General features: G+C 48.1%; 1 protein-coding gene across 1 annotated transcript in view; it reads right to left on the bottom strand.

Moving 5' to 3' along the window:
• Window positions 1-230: 230 nt before the first annotated feature.
• Window positions 231-24,750, bottom strand: part of SMYD2 (SET and MYND domain containing 2) — a 52,124-nt gene continuing 27,604 nt past the window's right edge. The window contains exons 3-12 of the mRNA XM_021682558.1: window positions 21,640-21,750; window positions 18,915-18,975; window positions 18,072-18,196; window positions 12,347-12,414; window positions 9,703-9,805; window positions 7,043-7,153; window positions 6,243-6,363; window positions 5,102-5,276; window positions 2,987-3,095; window positions 231-672 (exon numbers count right to left, since the gene is read on the bottom strand). Coding sequence (XP_021538233.1) covers window positions 592-672; window positions 2,987-3,095; window positions 5,102-5,276; window positions 6,243-6,363; window positions 7,043-7,153; window positions 9,703-9,805; window positions 12,347-12,414; window positions 18,072-18,196; window positions 18,915-18,975; window positions 21,640-21,750 — 1,065 coding nt within the window. The 3' untranslated portion in view covers window positions 231-591. The remainder of the gene's footprint in view (window positions 673-2,986; window positions 3,096-5,101; window positions 5,277-6,242; window positions 6,364-7,042; window positions 7,154-9,702; window positions 9,806-12,346; window positions 12,415-18,071; window positions 18,197-18,914; window positions 18,976-21,639; window positions 21,751-24,750) is intronic.

Below are 24,750 nucleotides of genomic sequence, written 5' to 3'. Positions count from 1 at the left end.
CATTAAAAGGATTTCAGATACTAGACCGAAGACTCAAAACAGCCGCATTCCCCTGCCAGGGTGGGGCACTCAGGTCACTTCATTGCGCCTCCTTTCTTCCTCCAAGGTCACTGAGCCCTGAGAGCCAGTGCAGGCTGAACCCCGATGCAGAGCAGGGGTGACTGCCCCTCCCGGACCCAGCTCCCACCGCCATGGTGAGCTCCTCCCCGCAGACAGAAGAAAAGACAAACTTCAAATACCGTTACCTTTTTTATTCTCCCTCATCATTCCAGTGTTCAGAATGTTATAATAAGCATTAAGGGAAAAATAATCGCATTCTTTTAAAACTCAATCTGTCCAAAGTCTAGGATAACAAATGAAACCATGTCATTATCTCTTGGGGCAATGAAAGCATTCAGAAATTATTTTGGTACTAAGAGTAAAGATTAAGACCAACTTCAGGTAAGCCATGTGTGAGGTTTAAGGGCGAGTAGGTGTTTTCATTCCAGCGATTTTACAGAAATGCAAGAGTCATGTGTATTATTGGAAATATTCAAATCCTTGAAGGCTTCTGCACTAGCATTTAAATAAAAACGAACGTGTTGCGTAGTTTCAGTGGCTTTCAATTTCCTGTTTGATCTCAGAAATGTACGGATGATCTTTGCCGTGAGCCACTTCCATGATGGCGATGGCCTAGGAGAGAGAGACAAGTGAAGGGGTGAGAGCCTGGAGGCAGGCCCCTTCACCCGCACCCTGGGCCAACGTAACCCCAGCCAGACTGCTCTGCTTCACGGCACGGGACACCTTAGAGCCCCGTCCTCCTCCAGAGCCTGGCTTTTTTTCTTTTCCTTTTTTTTTTTTTTTTAAGTAGACAAGATTATCTGCTAACCAACTAGTCATCCAGTCTGTACCGCTGAATAAAACATTATTCTACTCTAGCTGAAGAAATGATACAGAGAAATTGATTTCATGACATCCCAGAGACTGCAGTAAGAAACGCTTTAGGGATAGAATTATTTGGCTGTGCTCAACCAAGGAAACAGGCGGTGCTGGAACAGAGAACTTCACACCAAACCTATTTTGATTTTAGTTTACACCGCTAATCTGTAAGACATGATGAAACCGTTCTTCCCTTTCAAAAAGCGCGTGTTTTCCTTGTAATGCATATTCTTAAAAAAAACTTAAAAGTAGTTGCAGGTTTCCTGAGAGGAAGCTGGAGAGAACATATTTATAATAAGGCTTCTTCACAGTTGGGCAATATAAAGTGCAAGAGTTGCCAGGGGCTCCATCATTTCCTCGATGTGTGACCTTGGGCAATTTGCTTAACTACTCTGTGCCTCATCTTCCTCATCTGCAAAATAGGAAGGAGGCCTACCTCTCAGAGTTGTTAGTATACATAAAGTGTTTAGAATAGGGTCTGACATATAGGAAGCATGTCCCAAATGTTATCTGCACAAGTTTATTTTTGCTTTTTTGTATTCAACTATGTTACTCACAGATAGAAAAATTATTTCCTCTCTCCAAACAGGGAAGTTTTGATGGCCTGTGACTCTGATGGACAATCCTTTCATTTATACCATTCACTTCATAGATCTCAAACCAACAGGAGGCAGGCCAAAGAACCGTGTAAGCCTTCAAGAAGGTCCTGCTTCAAATGCCTCCCCTGCTCCGGCCCCTCTGTGTTCATCACTCCCACTCCTTGCTCAGATCTCCTGTGTCCTTCACTGATCTTGTACCTCATTACCTACCAGCACCTTGCAGCTGTGACCCAAATGGTCAGTTTTCCCTCAGTTCACCAAGACAGTAAATCTGTTGTCTTAGGAGGTAAATTCTACGGTTTAAAAACAGGAAAGTTTATACTTAGGTCATACTTCTGGCCTAGTCGGGCCCGGACCCTTCCATTTGGGATGTGGGACCTTATACCGTCTTCCCAAGTAGTCTACTGGGAAGAGACACGGAATCTGGCCCAAACTTTCACAGACATTCTCTTACAGGACTCAACAGACTGTCTCAAAGATTACATTTCATCAACTGCTAACTTCCACATAAAGAACGAGAATCAATATTCAGGATAGTGGGGGCGCCTGGGTGGCTCAGTCGTTAAGCGTCTGCCTTCGGCTCAAGTCATGATCTCAGGGTCCTGGGATAGAGCCCTGCATTGGGCTCCCTGTTCGGTGGGAAGCCTGCTTCTCCCTCTCCCACTCCCCCTGCTTGTGTTTCCTCTCTCGCTGTGTCTCTCTCTGTCAAATAAAATCTTAAAAAAAAAAAAAAAATTTCAGGAAAAAAAACTCCGGTCAGGTACCAGGTCAGGGCCCTGCCCCGTCGCCCGCACAGGGCAGCTGTGGACACCGAGGGAGGCCAACACTGCCCAGCAGCCTGGTCTGCCCCGGGTGTGGGCCACAGCCTGGGTGAGTGGAGTGGACGCTTTCAACTCAGAAAGACCCCAGTCTGAAGGAAGGCCTTAGCCTGTAGGAATCTCAATTTTTCCATCAGGAAAATCTATCTCATTTTTAAGAAATTAAAAGAAAAAAACACACATGAAGGTCCTGGCATGTAACTGATACTGGATGAACAGTGAAGACGGTTGTTAAGTACATTTTAGAAACTCCCAAATGCATAATTATAAACCGAAGGACAGACAAATGGAAGATTCCCTCACCGCGGTCTCCTGACCCACCCCGTGGCCTCTGTCCACTTCCAGGGCTTCACATGGGATGGGGGCGGTACCCCCTTCTCCCCAGTCACGGGCTGTGCCCAGAAGGGCAGCCAGCCCCTCTCGATGGGCACAGAGGGAGGGCCTGGGTGCAGACAAGGCAAAGGCTCAATCACTTGCCCTACTCTGACCTGCCCAGTCCGCCCCCTCCCGCCTCTCTGACCAGAGGTGGCTCAAGAGCCGGTCAAGTCTCTAGGACTTCAGTCACTCGGCGCTATCAGGTGGGAAGGCAGGGGACGAAGGAAAAAGGGGCCGTGGGGCGCCAGGCCCCCCAGCCCCACAATGCAGACGTACCTTCTTCAGGGCTTTCTCTCCAGCAGCTTTGTCTTCCAGGCCCATGTACAGCCTCCCCAGCTTCAGCCACATGGAGGCCACGTTGAGGGAGTACAGAGGGTAGTGCTTGCTGCAATGAGAGAGAAGGTAACAGGCCACTTGCCCAAGGCTCCCAAGCAGCTGCAGGCCAGGCGCAGCGAGCCCACGGCTGCCGAGCCCACGGCCCGCTCCCCACCGCAGCCAGACTCCTCTGAGCCCTAGCAGGTGCAGGGAGGGCAAGTGTGGACGGCTCGACCCTGTCTAAGCACCCCAGAGGCTCTTCCTTTCACGCAGTTTGTGTGTTTCTGAAAAGCTACAGAAAAACTGCAGGGGAAATCCTACACAAAAACATTGATAAACACGACATCCAATCCCAGTCCCAGATTTTTGTTTTAGTGTACCCAGAGCAGGGCACTGGGAAAACATCTTTTAAAGTGAAGCCCCTATTTATGAAGACACTAGGCCTATCCCCTCATATTAAAAAGACAGTACACCTAAAAATCCACACCCCCGTGTGTCTCAAGACCCCAGCTTTCTGTCACACTCTATGGTATCAGTTGGTTTAGCAAAGCTGCCAGCTCTCTGAAGTCAGGAGAACACCTTCTTCTTCGGTAAGCTTTCTCTGTTCTCCAGGAGAGGGCTTTATATACAGCAGGTGTTCTCTCTCCAGTTTTCACAAGGCTGCCGGCTAGGGCCTGCCAGGGAAAGAGACCAGGAGGCAGCTCATGGGTGAGAGCGGATGCAGGGAGAGAGAATGCGTGTGTGTGTGTGTAGGTGTTGACTTACAGACTGGTCTGTACTGCTCTACCCTCAAAAGCCACCTAGAAGAGGCACATTCTGGCTATATTCCTGGGCAGGCGGCATCATGCTGCCTGGAAGAAGCCATGGCCCCAGGGGCCCCACAGAAGGCCAGAGCTGGCCTCCAGGAGAGGCTCAGCAAGCTAAGGAAGGGTCCAGGAGAGCAAGGCCCTGCTGGGAGAGGGACCACAAAGCTAAGATGATCTCATTCTTTCTGTCTCTCTCATCCCCTCCCTCCAGATCTCACAGAGGGCAGTTTGCATAATACCAGAGGCTTTCCTCACCCACCCCAGGAAGAAGACAGGCTTTGAGAGCCTCTGTGATGCAGCAAATTGTTTCCAAGAGCAGATTTTAGGAGCTGGCTTCCCTTGAGCTCCCCCTGATGGCTAATCCAGGCAAGGCAGGGTAAGTGGAAGGCCGTGGAAATCCAGACAGGATACAAACTTTACAGTCCCCAACCTTAGAATGGGAGGGAGTGCTGAGGGCTTCTCAGATCCATGAGAGACACCTGGGGTGCTTCTGGGGCACAGGGATCTCAGGTCTAATGCCCAGAGATTCTGGGCCACTTGGGTCTTGGGGAGACCTTGTAAATGTACAATGTGAATGTGTTTAACAAGGGCCCCACTGGTAAGATCTAGGCCATCCCAGCCCTGAAATGGCTAATCAGGGCCGGAGGACACGGCCACAACCTCCATCTATCACACACTTTAAGGTTTAAAAACCCTCTCGACAGGAAACTTCCCCGGGGCTGATACCCATTATTACTGTAAGCTAAAATCCAACTTGCTTTATTCAGAGCTAGGGGTGTGAGGTGGGGGATAATGGATAACCAGAGCCAACGCAATGGTCCTAGCATGTCCCCATTTGCAAACTGGGCTGCAATTTCCAAAAGCACAAGAAGGGGATGGTGTGACTAACGATGGAAAAGGAGGGATGTGAGACCACCACTTACCAATGCATAAGTGTGTTTAACTTGGAAGGCATGGGATGGAAAACAAACACGACGGTGCCTTCTTAATACTGATGGGAATTAACTACTTTGGCTACAGCACCCTGGACAGGTCCCGGCAGGGCTCCTGCCCGGCACCCCCTTCATAACCTCAGCCTGCCCCCACAGGTGTCTCTTCCAAACGGCGGAGGGAACAGCAGCCTACACCTGTGCTCCAGGTGTGGGTGCAGAATGGGAAAGCTGTTCTAGGCATGTTCCAACACAGGACAGTCGGAAAACAAAAATAGCGTTCCAAATCACCCAAATTCCAGTCCCTGCTAAGATGATGAGAACCGAGCCATTGCAATCACCTGTAGGGCTTAATGATTTTCTGTCCGTATCGCAGGGCTCCTTCCCAGTCCTGCATGTACAGGCAGACGCCCATGGCCTGGTACATCATGTGCAGCATGTACACGTTGCTGTCCTCAAACACGGAGCCCATCTTCTCCTGGCTGAGCTCGCAGATCTCCAGCAGCTCACTAGGGGGTGCTCTGGAGTCAAGGAAACCACAGGCTCTGGTGACTTGGGAGACTGCCCAAGGCTGGGTTCAAGGAATTATTCCATCCATTCTGCCCCTACCCTCACCCTCTGAAAAAGTAAATTACAGAAACCCAAGCAAAAGTGAAAGGAAAATATTTTTTCTACAAGAATCATATTTTTCTTAAAGAAACAAACTTCAGGAAAAACTGAAGACCTCAACTATTGAACGACTGAAAAATTTTAGCCACAGGGAACAGACCCTGGGTTCGGCCGTAAACAATGTTTAGGATCATAAATCTTCAACCTCATTCACCCAAGCTCAGCACTTTAGTTGAAGCATTTTTAAGGAAGAAGTCCCCACTATGGGAAAGTTCCTTTTTAGACTGAGGGGGGAAAAAAAAATTGTGCCTCTCTCAATTTCCTCTGCTGCTTTTAGTTCTTCCCCCAGCGTAAATGTGATGCCTTTTCAACCTAAGAAAATGCTATAATGTAGTGGTTAAGAATATGGATTATGGTAGTCAGCAGACCTGGGGCAAAAATCCTGGTGAGCTCTGTCCCTTGGATACAATACTTGCTATCCAGGAGTCTGTTCCCATCTGTTACACGGGGATGGCAATAATGTAATACGCAAAGCCCTCGGTACTGTGCTTGCCTAGAGTACGACACCCAAGCAATGCGGGCCTTCAAGGAACTCTCCTTCATAGCTTTTGACCATTAAACTCTTCTACCACAACCAGCTCCTGACCACACTAGTGAAACAAGGAGAAGTCAGATGAAATCAACACCACACAACTTGGATGCAGTTGACGCCAAGTCATGGGCGGTCAGTTACTCTGTCCACGTCTGCCAGAAGACATTCCTCCTTTCACGTTCAGAATCCCATGCTCACCCTTCTTCCACTCCCTCCTCCCAGCTCTCCAGCACCTCCTGCAGGTGACAGGCAGTAAACTTCTGGACAGTTGTAAAGGATATATTTGTAGTGCTTGGCCCTCCGGAACTCCTCAATGACGTTGCGTGCATATCTGACCATGTCACGGATAGTTTCTGCCTTTGGGGGATCACTGAGCTTCCGGATTTCCACCTTGGCCTTATCCTGAGGGAGATGTCCACAGGTGCAAGGTGTTACCTCCCACGGAAACCACACTGAGGGGGAAACCTCTCAAATAGTCTACTTTCCTATGCAAAGATAGAGGCTTGCCCATTCTAAAGTCGCAAAAGAATGCAAGGAAATCGGGCACTGGATCTAAGAAATTCAGTACTCCAATACCTTTTTACAACAAACAAACAAAAGTACGAATTTTCTAGACAATCCTTATCTAGGCAGGACACTTAGAATATGTTTGCTATGGGCAGATCTGTGGGTTCACACATCTATGAATCAAGAGAACAGAATGAGGAGGGGGAGCACGGCCAAAAGAACATGGGTAATGCCAGAGAAAATTTTCCATATTCTGACGAACAGGCTGGAAAGCCTGAAAATTACTCTCATGTGCTTTTCCCCTCCCCAATTTTCTGAGCAGACATTTCTTTCCAAGAAACAGCAACTTAGCAAATCCTTCTCTTACCTGTACGGTGTAATGCAAACGTTTTCATCAGCTGTGAGGATCAGGGTTTGAACAGAGACCTGGTATAACTCGATTTCCCTCTAGCTGTCTTAGTAAGCTGGGTTTAAAGGGTAGGAGGAGACGCCCCCAGGCAGACAGGGCACTCGACTGGTACCAAGGTGCTGAGGTGCAGGGTATGGTCGGCACCTTTACCCGATCGGGGGCTACCTTGTCTTTGGTGATGCACTCCTGGCAGTAGCAGGTAAAGAAGTAAGAATCTCTTAGCCGGTCGTTCCTGTCTTCTGTGGGGTACAGGAGGTCAATGTAGCTGGTGAATACCTAAGGGGGTCCAAAGAGTGGACAATGCTGCCTGCCACAGGTACGCTGGCTCCTTCTCCTTCCTGGGGGGCTCTGCAAACACCCAAAGGGATGGGCCCCGAGGAGGGCCACAGCTGGGGAGATGGCTCTTCCCTTTAAAACCCCGAATTCTTGGGGTGCTTGGGTGACTCAGTCGTTAAGCGTCTGCCTTCGGCTCAGGTCATGATCCCAGGGTCCTGGGATCAAGCCCCGCATCGGGCTCCCTGCTCCGCGGGGAGCCTGCTTCTCCCTCTCCCACTCCCCCTGCTTGTGTTCCCTCTCTCGCTGTCTCTCTGTCAAATAAATAAATAAAATCTTAAAAAAATAAAACAAAGCCCCGTATTCTTTTAAGTCAGCAATTCCCTAGTTTTGTCCCCCTCCTTGTGCTGGAGAGAAAGAGCCTCTCTTCCCGCCTTCTAGAGAATCAAGGAGTCCCAAGAACAGTAAATGGGGAGGGCTGAAAGCATGCCCAGCAAGGGCATGGCCCCATCACATGAGGAGATGCACAGACCCGACTCATCCCTGAGACTGGCCCAGGTCTGTGTCTGCGCGGCCCTCCTTCAGCCTCGTTTCTTTCACGGCTTGGGCCAGCTCGAACGCCTTGCTGGGTGGAGGGGTGGCAGGGACACATCCGCACTCAGCTGGCAAGGGAGCAAGAAGCTGGGCCCGGCAGGCTGCGGCACGTCCGCAGAGGGAAGACACAGCCTCTAGGACACCAGCATGCTGCTGCCTTACCCAGCTGGGCCAGAGAACTTGGAAAAGTCTTGCCTTTGGGCTCGCTGGGTCCTCCAGTCTTCGCTTTTTTCTAACGGGGTCTATAACCGGGACTTAGAGCATATGGAGGAGCCCGGCATTTAACTGCCCATTATCTACTCACTGGGACGGCACTTGCTGCTCATCCCACACCATCAGGCAAATGTCTGACCAAACAGATGGATGTCACAAAGCCGTTAGCGTGCCAGTAACCTCGGGCACTGGCAGGCAGGCAGGGGGGACTTGCACAGGGCTGGGTGCTTGCAGGCACCGCCAAGCCAAGCTCCCAACCCAAAGGGCAGTAATGGAGACCTCGCGGCTCATCTGACACCCTCTTTGAAGGGCAAGTCTCCCCCAAGGCAGTGACTGGCCCAACGCGAGGTTACCGCATTTCCGATCTGTCAGCGCGGGAGGGCAAACCAACAGGAGCAAGCTCTACCCGGCCTCCCTCCTCATTTCTTTGACATGACAGATGAACACATCGCGCAACAAACACAAGGGCCCAGAAGATGGCGACAGAGGCCGCTCAGTGTCGCTGCGCAAGTGGAGGCAGAGCCCGTCTAGGTGATAGACTGCGGAGTCCCCACCTGGCCCCACGGGAGCCCTGGAGCCTGGTGACTTACACTCTGACCCACTGAGACTGTGTATTTTAACAAAAGAGGCATCGGCGTAGTCGCAAGGTATCTGGAAACCAAGATGCCCCAACCGAAAACAGGGTACCCTCGTCATGATGAATTAAGCGAAGGGCAGAAAGTCTCATCTGTGCCCTGGCCTCCAGGTCCCCGTTTGGCTGTGGGTTGGTTAACAGCTTCTGGAGAAGCCAAGGCCTTGATCATTTAGCACACCGATCATTGCATTTAAAATTGAAAATATCCAGACACGGACCTTAAAATAGCACTGAAGACGATTAAATTGAAATTGAGTGTGTGATTATGTTCCCTACCAATTCATGTGTCCTTGCTAGGGAGTTCATTATTTACTTAAGAACACACAGCATCCTCCAGCGATTCGCCAAGCAGCCGTTTGGAGCCTTCTGGAGGCATCTTAGAAGGTGGTCACGGAGGCAGGGCCTGGGAAAGGAGAGGGCATCACTGTGCAGGGGACAGAACACCTGGCTTTCTCCGAGTCCCTAAGTTAGGAGGGGGCCTCTTGGCCACAGACTGCTTCCCCGTGCCCTGTTGGTGTGTACGGCCAGCTACCTGAACCGCATTCCTAGAAAATGGTCTCTCTGGAGGTCAGATGTGGAATTGACAGCATGTGCAAGGCTGATGTGTCCTTTTGGAGTTTTAACTCTTTAGCTACTGCTGGGCTGGCTTTTCTCTCTTTCAGATAACAATGATACTGACCTTCTGGGGGGAGAAAAACAGGCCAAAATTTGCTAATTAAAAAAGAAAGAGCTCAAATTCGATGTTTGGTGGTAGAAATACAGAGATGCCTAGGAACATCCAAAATTTCACTGTGGTATTTTGGCAGTGTTCTTTCTCTGTAAATCTCTATCAATCTTTGTAAGGGACCGAGCTCGAATTTATTCTTTCCTGTTTTTTCTTGGCCACAGACGGAAATGGGGAGCATCGAATGGAAGGCAAAAGCGAGAGGCTCGAAGGCATGGGTCATGAACCTGATCACTAACCTGCAGGGCCCGAGGCTGGAAATAGTGCAGCTGCTGGGCTCACTCCCAGCCCGTCTTGCCCAGCGCTGCCGCACGGAATCTTCCAGACTGCCCTGTAAAACTGCAGGCGGAAACCCATGGCCCCGGCTGCCGCCGGCCGCACACTCACCTCTTCTCCTGGGCTGATCTCCTGTACAGCTCTTACTTCTGCCAGGGTCCCCTTGTAGGTCACAATGACATTGGGGCAACAGCTATGATTCATCAATGCAACGCTGTCAATCAGAAAAGAAAACCCAATTTCCTCAAGAAGGAGGACGGACTGATCGGGCGATCTGGGCTATTTACTTTTAGTAAGTTGCAGGAACGGGATCTTTGTAGGATGTTTAAAAAACAATCTAATAGTTGGCCATCATAGTCTAAGAGGTTGTCCTGCCTGTATCTATATCATATCTAACGTCTCTAACAATACTGAAAAGCGAAATTCACAATTCAAAATGGTGACATCTCAGCCCCCAAAAAAAAAACAAAAAAAAAAACCACACAATAAAAATAGCAACGACGAGGAATCCCACCGCCATTCCCTCCTGTGGGATGAAGGACTGAAAGCCCAGCGGCCGTGGCAAACGGCTCCTCCACTGGACACCGCACAGGGCAGACGCGGTGCCGGGTCCAAGCGGCTTCTGTTCGTGGATTATGTCTAACGTGTTTTCTTCAGCTGTCGGGAAACCACCTCCACGGGAGAGGCCAGCCTCCTCAGGCAGGGCCTGGGGTGCCCGGAGAGGCCCCGAGGAGCCCAGCTGCCTCTCTCTCTGCACCTGGATTTCCTCATCTGGAAAATTGGGACATTACTGCTCCCGCTGTCACTGTCTGCTTTTCAGGGACAGAGGAGAGGACAGAGAGACTCGCCTATGTGAGGGGCTTGGAGCTTTCTGATTATATCAAGGTCAAAGTTCTGAGAACAGAAATTTCTAAACTACAGGGAAAAAGTGCTTGATCTCTGAAAATGCTGCCTTTGAAATCACAATGCCGATGTGATTTCTGCCCAAAGGGATTTTTCCCCCCAATTAAAACTGCCCAGAAACTGGGGCTCAGGTGGCCACGCACGTCCATACGCAACATGGCCAGGGTCACTTGCCTGAGCCCTCAGCAACCGGAACCCCGCTCCTGGTTGCCCCAGTACAAAAGAGCAGAGGGCAGCAGGGCCCAACAAGGGCGAGCTGGCCTGGGTTTGCCGAGCACCACAGGGAGAGGTCCTCTTCCGCCTCCCAGGTGCTACTGGCCCAAGTGAGCGAGCTACGTGGCTGGCCTCGGGCCTGGGAGAACACGTAGCAAGTCCCCTGTCTTGTCCTTGGGAAGGGTCGCCCCCGCCATGCAGCACAGCCCACCTGGCTTACCAACAGGCAATCAGGCCCCGAGGAATCTGATAAACAAATGCACTGAAAGTTGTCACTAAAGGAAAAGCCGCTTTCTAGAATCTTTTGTAGAACTATTAATTCATTTCAAGACAGACTCCTGGATATCCTTTCAATGAGGGTGGAAGAAATTCACCAAGGCGAAGAACCTAGAACAGTTCACGCCCTTGGTATCATCATTCTCCTGCCATCACTGGGCTGGGTAAAACCTCAGACAACACCATTCTGACCCTTGCTCTTCGTCTGGAAAACACTGAGAGCAGACACGTTCTTTCAGGTCTGAAGTTGTCAGGAAGAGCCTTCTAAAGAGGGTCTGATGGCCTCTCTCGGCTTCTCCTTTCTTTTCCCAAGGGCTTCTCCCCAAGACACTTCTTTCCTCACTATCAGAATTCAAACGGCCGAGGACACCATTTTGGCCACGGGGACAATATCACGTGAATAAACTTTTGGTTGCACTGGCCGGGAAAGCCTACGGCAGGCGCCCAAGAGACACGGGCCTGTCCGGGTGCTTCTCTATCTTTCAGACCCGGGTGATGTGCAGATCCAGGCGGCGACACACACACACACACACACCAGGAGCTCACACGTCATCCACAGCAAACGCATGGGTGTCCCCTTTCTCTGCTTCAGCCCAAAGCTAGAGGCTTGGGTGGTGTATGTTAAGTAACCTTGCCAATCTACACTGTGGATTCAGTCAGAGAGGGGATGCAGGGAGGGCTCCTTCGCTCCATCTGTGGAGTGAGGGCTGGATTTCAGGGAATTGAAGCATTCTGAAAATACCTGTTCCATCAGACACCACGGCAAAGCCGTTTTTGGCAAATCCATGACAGTCAGAGCTATAAAGATCTCCATTTGTCAGCTGGCCAGCCTTTCTTGAATTACTTGAGTATTTCTGAAGTAAAGAAAAATCCTGTCGTTCTCTGAAATTTTCCTAGTTCGCTACTTGAGCAGAGTCTCCCCCCCCCAAACTGTGCTGTTTCTACACTCGTATTTTTCAAGAATAAGCAGATGTAGAAGCAGCTCATATCGTCTCTGCGTTAGCCTATGGCCAATTCTTGGTTGGCAATTAGTGTTTTCGCTTTGAGTGTAAGAAGCCCAAAGATACGCAAAAAGCAAATTTCTCAGCAGGGTACAGACTGTTCCTTCTATGCACACTATAAAATATTCTTTAATAATAGCTCCGTACCTAGCAGGACTTAACAAGCAACTGTTCTCTTAACTACTACCTTTGGATCCTTAAATGTATGGGAAATATTTTGAAACGTGGCAGAATTAAAAAGGTGTCTTAATTCACTTGGAGTTTCATGTCTGCCACATGCAGTTAGGTTATTTAAAAATTAAAAAAAACAATCTACTTAGTGTTAAGTAAGTAAAAAAGAAAAGAAGTCAAACTCAGCCTACTCGGGAAATATTGCCGATCCCAAATGAGAAAGCTCTTCATCTTCAACTGTGAAGCCATTACAGTTAACCTGCAGTGAGAAAGGGTGAGAAAGAAACAGGTGAGCTGAAGCTTCTCTTTGGATAGAAATCATTCTTTAATTTTGACCTTTTACATACAAATTAACAAGGACGACATTCCAGTTTAGGGATGTAAAAACCTTTCTTTTGGCCAAGGTATCCTTGGCTCAAACAAAACTGACCCATCAATCTCACGTGTAAACAAAAGCAGAATTGTTAGGAAGGAAGCACCTTGGTGTAGCCGACCTACTCCCCTACGCACAGTGGCCTGAGGCCACCACAGCTGTGAAGGCTCCAAGGACTGAAGTTTGGAGTTACAATACCTGGAGTCCAATCCCAATTATGCCACAGATTGGCCATGTGATCTTGAGCCCATCACGGAGACCCTCTGTCCTTGATTTTCTCCCGTTAAAAAAGAAGCCATGACCCATGAGGATGTAATGTATGGGATGGGGAACAGAGGCAAGAATATTTTATTAACTCTGTAAGGTGACATGACAACCGGACTTAGAGCAGTGACCATTTCTCAATGTCTACCAGTGCTGAATCACTATGTTGTATACCTGAAGCTCACATAATATTGTACGCCTATTATACTCCAGTAAATAACACATTAACAAAAAAGAAGTCACTTAATCCAGGACCTACCCCATGAGGTGAGGTGGTAAATGGGAAAACCCTGCCACAGCTAATCTAACTGCTGCCCATCCCCTCGAGAGGCAGAGGAGCCAAGGGCCTGAGGCTAAGGAACAGAGGCCTGCCTTTCACGTCTCAGCCCATATAAACCACTGGCGACTTTCTCAGCCTTAAAAAGAAATGTTACATTGAAAAATGCCACGAGCGGGGCACCTGGGTGGCTCAGATGGTTAAGCGTCTGCCTTCGGCTCAGGTCATGATCCCAGGGTCCTGGGATCGAGCCCCACATTGGGCTCCTGGCTCAGCGAGGAGCCTGCTTCTCCCTCTCCCTCTGCTTTCTCTCTCTCTCTCTGTATCTCTGTGTCTCAAATGAATAAAATCTTAAAAAAAAAAAATGCCACGAGCAACTCTCACGCTTGTGGAAGTCTAACCTAGAGCAAGCAGGTACAAATGAGGACTGTACATCCCCAATTTTATGTTTTTCCATAAATTCATTCTTTCTACCGACATTCACTGAGAGCTCTTACAGGCTGGGCACTGGGCACAGAAGGATGAACAGGCCAAAATCTGCCTCGAGGAACACCTGGTCTACTGGGAGACAATTCAGCGGGTATTTTCCCTTTGTAGCTAAGATTTCAGAACTGGAAGGGGGCTCAATCTTTTTACTTTTCAAATGATGAACTTGAAGTCAGAGAGAAGCAGTGACTTGCCCAAAGCCAGTGGCAAAGGCTGAGACCCCCGCTCCTGCCAAGCTGCTACGAAGGCTGGGTGTGAGGCACGCACACTGATCGCTTTCACCCCATGGGCCAGAACCATGCTCTTCCATACTGGAGAGACCGCATGGGTACGTTTCAGGCCACCAGATGGGCTTTTTAAAACTAGCATCCACTGAGCGCTTCTTCTGGGCCAGGCCCTATGCTAGGTGCTACATATTTACTCTCATAAATCTGCAAAACTGCTCTGACATAACCCATTTTACAGATGTGGAAACTGAGGCTCAGGCAGAGGTCAATGATTAAGAACTTGCTCAAGGCCATGTAAGTAGTGAGTGGCAGAAGAGAAGTCAGAGTTCAGACTAGACATTCAGACAGCAAAGTTCTCAGAAACAGAAGAGTTTCACCCTATGCCATTTTCCTCTGAAATTGTTTTGATCCAGGAATATTAATAAGGCAATTTTCCATAAAATTAAAAGGCCAATGTCAAAGGCTTAGAAATCTTGGCACACAGAGAAGTAAAGGCTGTGATGGGTTTCATTTGTGGTTTTTGCAATTCAACATATTTACAACCAGTATTTACAATTTTCAACGTAAAAAGAGATTGCTGCAGGTTGGAACAATGGACAGCCTTTGAAGTCCGGAGGTACTGGGCATTTCTATGCAGAAGACATAATGTACTATTCTTTGTGCCACCTTCAAGTACCCCAACCTGTTGTGTCATCAGGACATTAACCAACTACCATGAACCAATGACCCACAACCAACATTAGGTAAGAGTAAATTAGGATTCTCATTCATTCAACAAAACGTACTAGACCATGAACTATGTGCCCTGCACCATAGTAGGTCCTGAAGGATCTACAGACAACCTCAGACCGGGTAGTAACATGCCTCAGCAGTGTCTGCAGAAGGAGAGAATGAATAAGAATCTAGCAACAATTTTCAAAACTGATGGAGGGACAGACAGCTCCTCACTAACTCTAAAGGGTAGGAGACTCACTCCTTTGCCTCTTAGTCTCTTCCTCTGCATGGAGCTCAACTGGATCAGTGTATGACTCCAAATTCCTTCAGGCTTCAACGTTCTATGACCCCTGGTCACTCGATTACCTCCACCCTCCACCTCTCACTGTGGAAGTGTGAGTGTGTTTCTTCAGGAGCAAAGGCTCCAATGAGACAGCGTCATCACTGTTCCTTCCTGGGAGATGGGGATGGGGTGCCAGCCAAACCGCATAGCAATTTCTCTGCCAGTTTTCCCTCCCCTCTGAAATATCCCTAGAGAAGAAAAGTGAACTTGCATGTTGTTAAGAAAGATGCACGGGTCATAGTCCTTTTTTCCAAGTCAAATCAGGCATAAGTGCCTTGCTAAAGCTATTCTCATAATTAGCATTTAGACCAGATGTAGGATGCACACCAAAAATACACTTCCCAACCATGCATATGTCCCCAGTGATTAAAGTGCACCTCAGTGCTGAGGGGTGCAGTCACCTTCTACGGCCAGCCCCTGCTGGGCCACAAGCTAACGCACGACGCCCTCCCACGAAGCAGCGGCAGGAGAGGGCTCAGAGGCTGGAAGAGAGGACATGCAGCTTGGGGCTGGGAGGCAGGACCAGAGGGTGGCCCGGGGCTGGAACAGCACTTTTCAGCTTTGCTTTAGTTTTCTCTGGGGACACTAAATGTCCCTTTTCAAATTCATATATTAAAAAATATGTGTGTGTAGGTGTGTGTGTGTGTGTGTGCGTGTGTATACAATTGGGAATGGATATTACGATTTGATAAAGTCTATAAAGGAATTAATTATTTCAGCTGTGTGTGTGGTGTGTGTGTGTACGTATTCACGTGTATACACACGCACGCACAATCTGAGAATGGGTATTACGATTTGATAGTCTATAAAGGAATTAATTATTTCAGTTGTGTGTGTGTGTGCGCACGTATTCACGTGTATACACATGCACGCACAATTGGAGAATGGATATTACGATTTGATAAAGTCTATAAAGGAATTATCTCAGTTGTGTGTGTGTGTGTGTGTGTGTGAATATGTATGTGTGTGTGGAGATGTATATACATATATTTCTCCTGGATTTTCTAAGTCAGTCCAAATGTCAAAGTTTCTGAGTAATTTTCACCACAAATATACTTCTGCTTGTGAGATCAAGTGCCTTGATTTCTGGTTGTGAAAATAGGGTCCCATATCTCCTACACCAACACTAAGAAGTCATCAGCATATATTACTGTGCTGGAGGAAAAGGGATTCTTTCTTTCACAGCTAGAAGGGAAAATACACTATTTATTTCATCTCTCCTGGGTTTTCATATAACCATGCCCCCTCTAGTCCAGAAAGAGAGTCAGGTATCTCATTTTTTTAAAAAACAAATGGCAGATTAGTCAATTCCTCAACTTCCCACTGTCACCCAAATCCACTGTCTTAGGACATTTAGGAAAGTGTGTTGTAAATCCAGGATAATGTGAAAATCAGGAAAATCTACTTTAATGTTCATAAATGGAATCCATTTTTTTTTTCTGATGACGACAGTCACAAAATAGAAATATATCTATAATATTACGTCCATCAAGGAATTCATCCAACTGACTACAGTCATGCTCATGGTGGTTAAAGTGGATCGGAAAACAGATGAAGACTCACTTCACTCTTTAGAGGTGTAATTTTTGAAGTGGAAGAATTATGGGCGCTTTTTAATCTTTTTCTTCTTTTTAGTGTTTAAGATTTTATTTATTTATTTGAGAGAGCGAGCGAGCATGTGCACGTGCTGGTGGGGGAGGGGTAGAGGGACAAGCAGACTCCCCACTGAGCAGGGAGTCCGAGGTGGGGTGCCAAGACCCTGGGATCATGACCTGAGCCTCAGGCAGACGCTTAACCAACTGAGTCACCCAGGCGCTCCCTTTTGAGTGTTTTAAGTTATACACACTCATTGTAGAAAATTCAGAAATTTTCTACAACTCAGGAGATAATCACCTGTGAACTTCTACTGAATCTTTTTTTTAACATATGTATGTGTATTTTCATATTATATACATTTTTATCCTGCTTTTACACTTACAGCTATATCAATGTTTTGCACATCTTTAGACATTTGTTGAAACAAAATATAGAGGCCATATAACCTTCCATCATAAGGCTATGCCATAATTTATTTTCCAAACTCCTGTACTGCTGGCCATTTATATTTCCTTTTTTGTTTTTTTGTTTTTTTTCAGTTTTAAAAAGAACCCCACAATAGACCATTGGCGTGTCAATTACTGTCCACAGTCTCTGATTACTTCTTTAGGACAGATTCCTGGAAAGAGAATTACTGGGTCAAAGGGTACACAGGCGAAGCTGATTCTGTTCTAAGACCAAGATGGGTAAGCAGCCACCCGAGGTCTTTTGTGGAGCTAGAGACAGAAGGTTCTGGCAGGGGAACGTAGCTGTGGGCACCCCTGCAACAGTCTTGCCGTATTTCTCTCTCTGGGCAGGTCACCTTCAACTACAGGTTCGGCTTGTAGGGGAAGACGCAGGCTATGTAAGGGAGAAAAATTGGACCCGGCAAGTCGGGCCAGGAAGAACCACCCTCGCCGTGAGAGCAGCATCTCTGCACCCAGACTGCGCGCAGACACGGAGTGATCGCTGCACCTTCTTCTTCTGCTCCAGCCGTGCCTACGTCATAGCCTCTCCACACGGCTGGTTTCCAGGGCCTCGATCGCTTCTAAGTTGCTCTTATCTAGAAGTCTCTCTAATCTTTTTATCAGGTCTGCTTTTGGTAAACATAGACTTTGCTAAAGACGTCTTACCATCCGTAAAGACTAGCTGTCCCGAGACCCACTCGGGCTCCTGTCTGTGGTGACGTTCCTTCCTAGGGCTATCTGAGAGGGCCTCCCTCTTGGGCACATCTGGGTTTGCCTGTGCTTTATCAACACAGTGTTGGTAGAAGAAAACACTACTGTCAGAACGGAAGGTTTAAGAGAAGAAACGTAAAATTTAATGTGGGAACCTCAAATGGTCTTTCCTTTCAAAGAGCGTCTAGAAGGCCACAGTACTGGGGCACTGACAACCCCTCTGTTTGCATAAACTCTTTCTGTGGCAAGAGGCAGAGGTCAGGTAAATTTCCTATGTACCACCCATCAAGGAGGGCCAGCTCAAGGTCTGCTCAAGGTCACCTAGCAGGGCTATGCAAAACAGGGTCCAACAGGTCAACAGCCTTGTCATTACAGAAGCCATCAGTCTATTTCCGTTCATCTTTACTGAGTGTGTGCTGGGGAGAGGGACTTGGGCAGGGAAAGGCTAGCGGAGGGTCACCGGATGCTGGCATTCTTACCTGTGCAAAGAGGACCACCAAGCTATCACTGTCCGGGAATTCAAGGTGCTTGGAGTAAAAGTGATGAAGTGCAGCAATATCACTGTGAATCAAGTCTTTCTTCTCATTGTCTAATTTATCCAGATCTGGGGATAAGCAAATCATTATTCACCAGGTAGAAAACTCTGGCTTTCTAGCTACATCCTTGTCTTACTGTAAATGGCATGGAGGGAGGAAAAAAACAAAAACAAAACCCCACGGAGCCCCCAGAAAATATTCTTCCCCATTACTTGGTGTAACTGATAAATTCTAAGCAAAGAAAAGCATGCTATTTCGTTCTTCTCTTCCTCTGACAGCTGGAAGTCACTCAGGACATGAAATTTCAACTGACCGTGAGCAATGAGGTCAGGAATGAGTGGCTAGCGCTGATAAGCAGCCTCGGTCTAGTGCGGCCCTCTCCCCCCACCACTAGCCCTGGAATCTGTGTCATGGTCAAGGAGCTAGACAGCCCTGATTTAATGCCTTTCAGTAAGGACACCAGCTGTTTACTGAACTGCAATTCAGTGAAGATACAAAAATATTCAGCATGCCAGGAGAGCCAGCAGGAGATAGCTCGGGATGCAGCAATTCATCTGAGAGTTCCTACCTCCCCCTAATGATTTCCTAGTCATCATGTCAACTCAGGGGGGGGAAAAAAAAAGTTACAGTCATTTTTCAAAACAGGCACATGAGTCAAAGTAGAAACTATTCCTTAAAATCCCCAGTACCACGAGGAATACGAGCTTCCCGTGCCTTTCCCCAACCCTGCCTCGTCCACAGACGTGTTGCTGCAACAACTGCTCGGCCAGTCACAGACAGACTTACGTGATTCAAACTCCTTCACAGCCAACAGCTTCTCGGAAGGTGTTCGCTCTGGGTGCCTCTGCTAGTAATCGGGAAGAAATCACACAGATGGAGATGTTAACCACCAGGGCAAAGAGTAGTGCTTTCACTGCTACATCGACATGAAGGAAGAGCACTGATTCTCAATGGAGCAAAGAAGACTCTCCCAGGAGTCCTGCCATCGGGCGCCGAGAGTGTCTGCCCAATGCCCAAATCAGAAAGACTCTTCCGGAAAACTTTCTAAAGCGGCTGCCACATTCCTGACACCCTGACAGCGAGACGTGCACACGGTAGGCTCAAAGATGCCTGCTACGGGAAAGAAGAGTGGCGAGAAATCAACTTTTTAGGGACCCGACTTAAAAGGACTCTGAGTGTACAGAGGAACCATCCTATTTATTATTTCTCCTTCTAAAAAGGAACAAAATCAAACCCCCCATCCATTTTACACTTTCTTTAAGCATAGGCTAAAATGATCTCAAATTCTGTGTTTCAAAAAGAACACTTTTGGTGGTATCTGTGAGCCCAGATTCACTTTAAACGTGTTGCTGGCTTTGTTCTAGACACCCCAAGAGGAGCTAACAATAGTAAACCTGCTAGGCTTTGAGAACATGAATAAACTTGGTGTTGACAAGAGTTCAAAAGCAGAGCTCAAGAGCTGGCCTGAGGCCGTGTCTTTGTCATCTGGCTATTCAATCTGGGGATACAGGTGGTCTAGCAGGACACTCTCACCTCCCTAGTTAACATGTTAAGCTTCCCCTTGGTAGTTGGGTAGCCTGTCTCCCCTAATCCTTTGCAAGCCACTAGAATACAAATGGTCTGGTTTTTCTAATCATCAAGTCCTACTGAGATGAAAAGATGGCCAGGTAACTTTTAATTTAATAGACTATCAGTAGTAATAGTAATTATAATACAAGTTGAGTGGAACTGGCATAAACTCATCAGGGCCTTCAGACCACCCCTCCTGGTGCCAAAACATTTCCATTGTTCTTTTTTGGAGCAGAAATCTTCCATTCACAGGATACATTTCTGTAAGATTAGTTAAGTCATCTTGCCTGGGAAAGCTTTTCATTCAGGAAAGTACACCAGCTTCTTCTGAATTCTTAACCACAATACTATAAATGCCACCAAAGAGTGTGAGGCGGGGCAGGGGAGAACCATCAGACTGGGCACCGCACCCTTCCCAAAACAGTCACAGATCTTACTGCGATGGCCTGTTCACCCTGACACCACGCCCAGGCACACCACCTCCTACCCTTTCCTCCTGACCAAGAACTCAGCGTATATTTAAAAGATAATTGTTAGTAAGGACTCAAAAGTTAACATCCTCCTAGGAAAACAGTTTGGATGTTTTTGATCTCACCCTACAGGCAACCCTTGAATCCTCTGCTTATCCCGGAGTGGATAAAGTGGCATTTCAGCAAGCACCTGACCCCACGCCGCACATAATGGAACAATGACCTCAGAGTTTGGAAATGTTCTACCTCTGTTTATGCGGCCCAGAATCCTAACTTGGGCCGGGGACAGATATGTGCCAATCATTACAATCCCATTTGGCTTAGATAAAAAATAGGAAGTTTTAAAGGGAGGCAGGGTGGCAGGTATAAAGAAGAAGTGGATGAAATTTCAGCTTCAAGACATGTACAGTATTGGGACGCCTGGGTGGCTCAGTTGGTTAAGCAGCTGCCTTCGGCTCAGGTCATGAAGTCCCAAGGTCCTGGGATGGAGTCCCGCACTGGGCTCCCTGCTTCTCCCTCTGCCTGCCACTCCTCTTGCTTGTGCTCGCTCTGACAAATAAATAAAATCTTAAAAAAAAAAAAAAAAAAAGACATGTACAGTACAGAAGCCCTGCCACCAACTTCTTAGTAGCAAGCACCTCCTCGATACGAGCAGGCACCTCTGCAGATCTATGCCTTCTGAGCACCATACAGCCTATTACACTGTGTCACAAGGACATGTCCTACGGTACTTCTCCCCCATCTTTTAGTTTGGTCCTTTGGAGATCCGGCACCTCATTAGCCCTCAGTCAGTAAGGACTGACCAAAAAAGGGCGGAGGATTCCAGTCCTGGCGTCATCTTTGGAGGAAACTGTTCATGGCCATCAACTGTTCCCCTTGGGGGCATTTCTTTCTCTACTACTTCTTTCTTTTACCCTCTTCCTCTCTCACTTTGCCTCGATTTCTACTTTTTTCCACTCCTTCCCCTTCTCCTTCGCATCTGCCATGCTGGCTGTTCCATCCCGTTCCCTGCCTGCCTAGACGAGAGCAAGTAAAGAGACGGCGACGGGGAGGAACAGGACGCTGCTGGAAGGAGGGACAGGGAGCAGTCCGGGTGTCAGAAAGAAAGGGGAAAATCACAAAGCTTCTCAGGCCAGTCTGGTTCCCTAAGATGCTCCAGTTATTTTCACTCAGGTCTTCACGCTATGAAAGGCCGTATTCTTCTATGTAAACCTGTCTCATAAAAAAAAGTTCAGAATTTAACAGCTGTGGCTGCATTCCTGACCTGGGGTAAGTGACATCCTCGTTGCACAGGGCAAACAACAAACCAGCTTCTGCCTGGAGTGTTATTCCCACGCCTGTCCATAGGGACGTGACGGGAAATAGAGTCCAAGAATGTTTAACAAGAGACGATCACCACAGGCCACTCATCTTTTTGACCTTTAAGGAAAAGAAAAAAGAAAGTACACTTGAACACCATCCCATTTCCTCACCTGTTTGGCCAGAATCCTTGCAGTTAGCCTTACAGTCTCTGAGGGATTCCAGTTTTCCCCAAAAACAACCATGGGAGAACATTCCAGTTTGTGCATGGGCCAATCTTCTTTCTGGGAAGGTTAAAAAAAAAAAAAAATGATTAAACACACACACACAGGAATAAAGTTCAAGAAGAGAGGATGCAGTAAGTCCTTCTAGTTAAGGTCAAGTGAAATATGTTTCCTTTTGGAAAACACGGTGAAGCTCACAAAAGCTAGAGATAAAAACATCCTTTAAGATAGAGACGGTTGTATGACCTTGACTCGGGCCTGGCCAAGGTTGTTGGGATGAGAAAATCTGCTTTGTGTTTTTTCATCAAGCCTCTCGTCTTTCTGCAGCCTCTCATTATTCCAAACAACGCACACGGCTTTCCATTATCTGTGGGAGTTGTCAAACTGCAGCGGTGAGTGATTTGGGGTATTAGCCATTGATCTGGCCCTGCTCCCTCACAGTCCTGTTCTGCTTCTGTTCTCACATCAGGGCAAATCACTGAGAGCTGCACTCAGCAACTAGTCTCCTTTTATAGGTGACAAAAACAAAACACAAATGAAGGCTTTGATAGGGGCCCCCAAAGAGTCTGGCAGAGGCAACTACTGGGCATATTCAGGAATACAGATTCCCTGAAAATTCGTTTGACAACATAGGAACGTTGTATTTCTTTTTGTCCCGTCTTGACGCTCTTATGCTCCTTGACGCTCTATGCTCCATACAAAGGGTATGTGCTCACTATTGGCAGGGTAGAGACACTGTCCGTGGGGATGGGCAAGGCTGAGGGAGGAAGGACACCGTGGTCCCGTGGTGGCCATGGAGGACAGGAGTCTGAGGGCTAGGGGAGGAGCTGGTGATGCCCTCACTGGTGGCAAGGGTAGGGGGATGACTGCGAACGGACTGGACATCATGGAGGCCATTGCTGATTGACAAGAACCAGCGGTGCTGGCGTGATGGGGTCAGGGGCAGGTGGGGGTGTGGGGGGGGCTCCAGGGAGAGCCAAAGCAGAGCTGGAAACTGGGAGGAATGGGTGAAGGCTTGGGGGTGAAAGGAGGAGGGAGGATGACTTTTGAGGTGGGAAATATCACAGCACATGATATACGGATGGGAGTCTGCAGACACGCTCTCTCTCAATGGAAGTGGGCATGTCCTGTTCTTCCCTCAGCCTTCCCCACCTCAGAAAACAGCGAGTCTGTTCTTTCAGATGCTTACGCTAGAACCCGGGGTCATTCCTGCCACCTGTCTCCCCTCCCACGCTCCCCAATCACTCCAGCACATCCATTTTCCCTGCCTTTGAACAGATCTAGAACCTGATCACCCCTCGCCACCCCACCTTCCTACCCTGCTGCAGCCCCGACACCTCTCACCACCAGGGCTGCACATGCCTCCTACCCGGATGCCTGCTTCTGCCCCTGCGGACAAGGCTCAACAGAGCAGCAGGCTAGTCGATCCTGCTACACAGAACTCAGATCATGCCAGTTCTCAGCTCAGAACCTTCTAATGGCTTCTCATCTCAGAGCAAAAGGCAAGGGGCTTAAAGATGACTGAGAAGCCACTCATGATGGGAGCCCCCCCTCTACTCCTCTGACCTAATCACCTTCTACCATGCTCTCTCTCACCTCAGCCCCCCGGCTGCTCCTTACACAGACCGTGCATACTCCTGCCTTAAGACCTTTTGCACCTGCTGTACTCCTGGCTAGTGCCCTCTTCCCCTTGATATCCATTTTGCTCCCTAACCCTTCCACATCTCTGGCTCAAATGTCACCTTCTCAAATGCCTGCCATGAATACCCTACTAAAAATAGCACACGCCCATCCCTGTCCACTTCCTTGCTCTCTACTTCTTCTTAGGCACTTCTCACCACCTGATATACTACATATTTATTAGTTTTTTAGTATCTGTCTCCCCCTATTAAAATAAAGGAACTCGGTCTGGTGTGGGTTTTTTCCCACATTTATAACCCCAGAAGCTAGAACAGGGCCTTGCATTTACGAAGTCCTCGATAAAGTTGCTGCAAGAATGAAGATGTCTCCTTGTCCCCTGCCCCCACCCCCACCCCAAGAAGGAAGGACACGATGTCACTTCATGATTTAATGCACTACGTGGCACAGGCCATTGGCTCAAGTTCTGTGCCAAGATGTTAAATAACGCCCTGCCGAATAGAACTAAAGGTAGGGAGAGAAAGAAATGACGAGATATGCACAAGAGAGAAGGGGATGTGTTTTTAGCCAAAGCCTGAAATGAGAGCAGGGCGATCAGGCAAAGAGGGAAAGACCAAGAAGGCTTCAGGGCTTGGGGCATCTGAGGGGAATGGGGACCCCCACCTGGAGACAGATGGATCATTAACAACCATGAGCACGTGTCCAGGGTGAAACCAGGAATTCTAAGAGGAGGCCTTTGCAGGGCCTTTGAGATACTGGGTTCCTGAACAGTAGGTCTTGTCTTCGGTGTTCAACAACAATGACTGGGAGAAGGAAGGTTAATACTAACCTTTCTTACCATGATTTATCTATTATTTACTAATAGAATTCATTAGCAGCATATAAAATCAATGTTAATATCAACAACACACAATGCTGACATTTACTGATGTGCATGTCCTCAAAGGGAAGGGAGCCTCTGGGAGGAGAGCAGAGTGCTATCAAGTCAGTGGACCCTGGTCTGGGGCTCAGGAAACCTGCTTTCTTGCCCCCGCTCTGCAGCTATGTGACACCAGGCGGACCTCTTAATCCCTCTGCAGCTGTACCCTTGGCTGTCAATAACGTAATCCCTAAGTTACTTAGCAGGTCCAGAATTCTGAGGCTATGATTTGACACCGTCCGACAGTGATAATGAGATCGGAAGCCTGAAGAGGACCAAGACACGTAAGACCGTCGTACGGGGACAATCAGGCATCCGTGCAACCACAAAGGGCCCCCGTCAGAATCCAATCAGCTCATCCATGAGAAGCATTTAAAACAGCGCCTGGCACGTGGTGCACCCTTAAAACACATGGGTACCTGTTCATTCACTCGTTTGTTCGTTCGTTCGCTCATTTATTCATTCATTCAATGAGCCCGGCAACTGACCCTGGAGGCAGGGAG

The sequence above is a fragment of the Neomonachus schauinslandi genome, chromosome 6 (assembly GCF_002201575.2).
Source record: "Neomonachus schauinslandi chromosome 6, ASM220157v2, whole genome shotgun sequence".
NCBI classification, from domain to species: Eukaryota; Metazoa; Chordata; class Mammalia; order Carnivora; family Phocidae; genus Neomonachus; species Neomonachus schauinslandi.
Note: the sequence above shows the minus strand (reverse complement) of the source record. Positions and strands in the feature narration are given on the sequence as shown.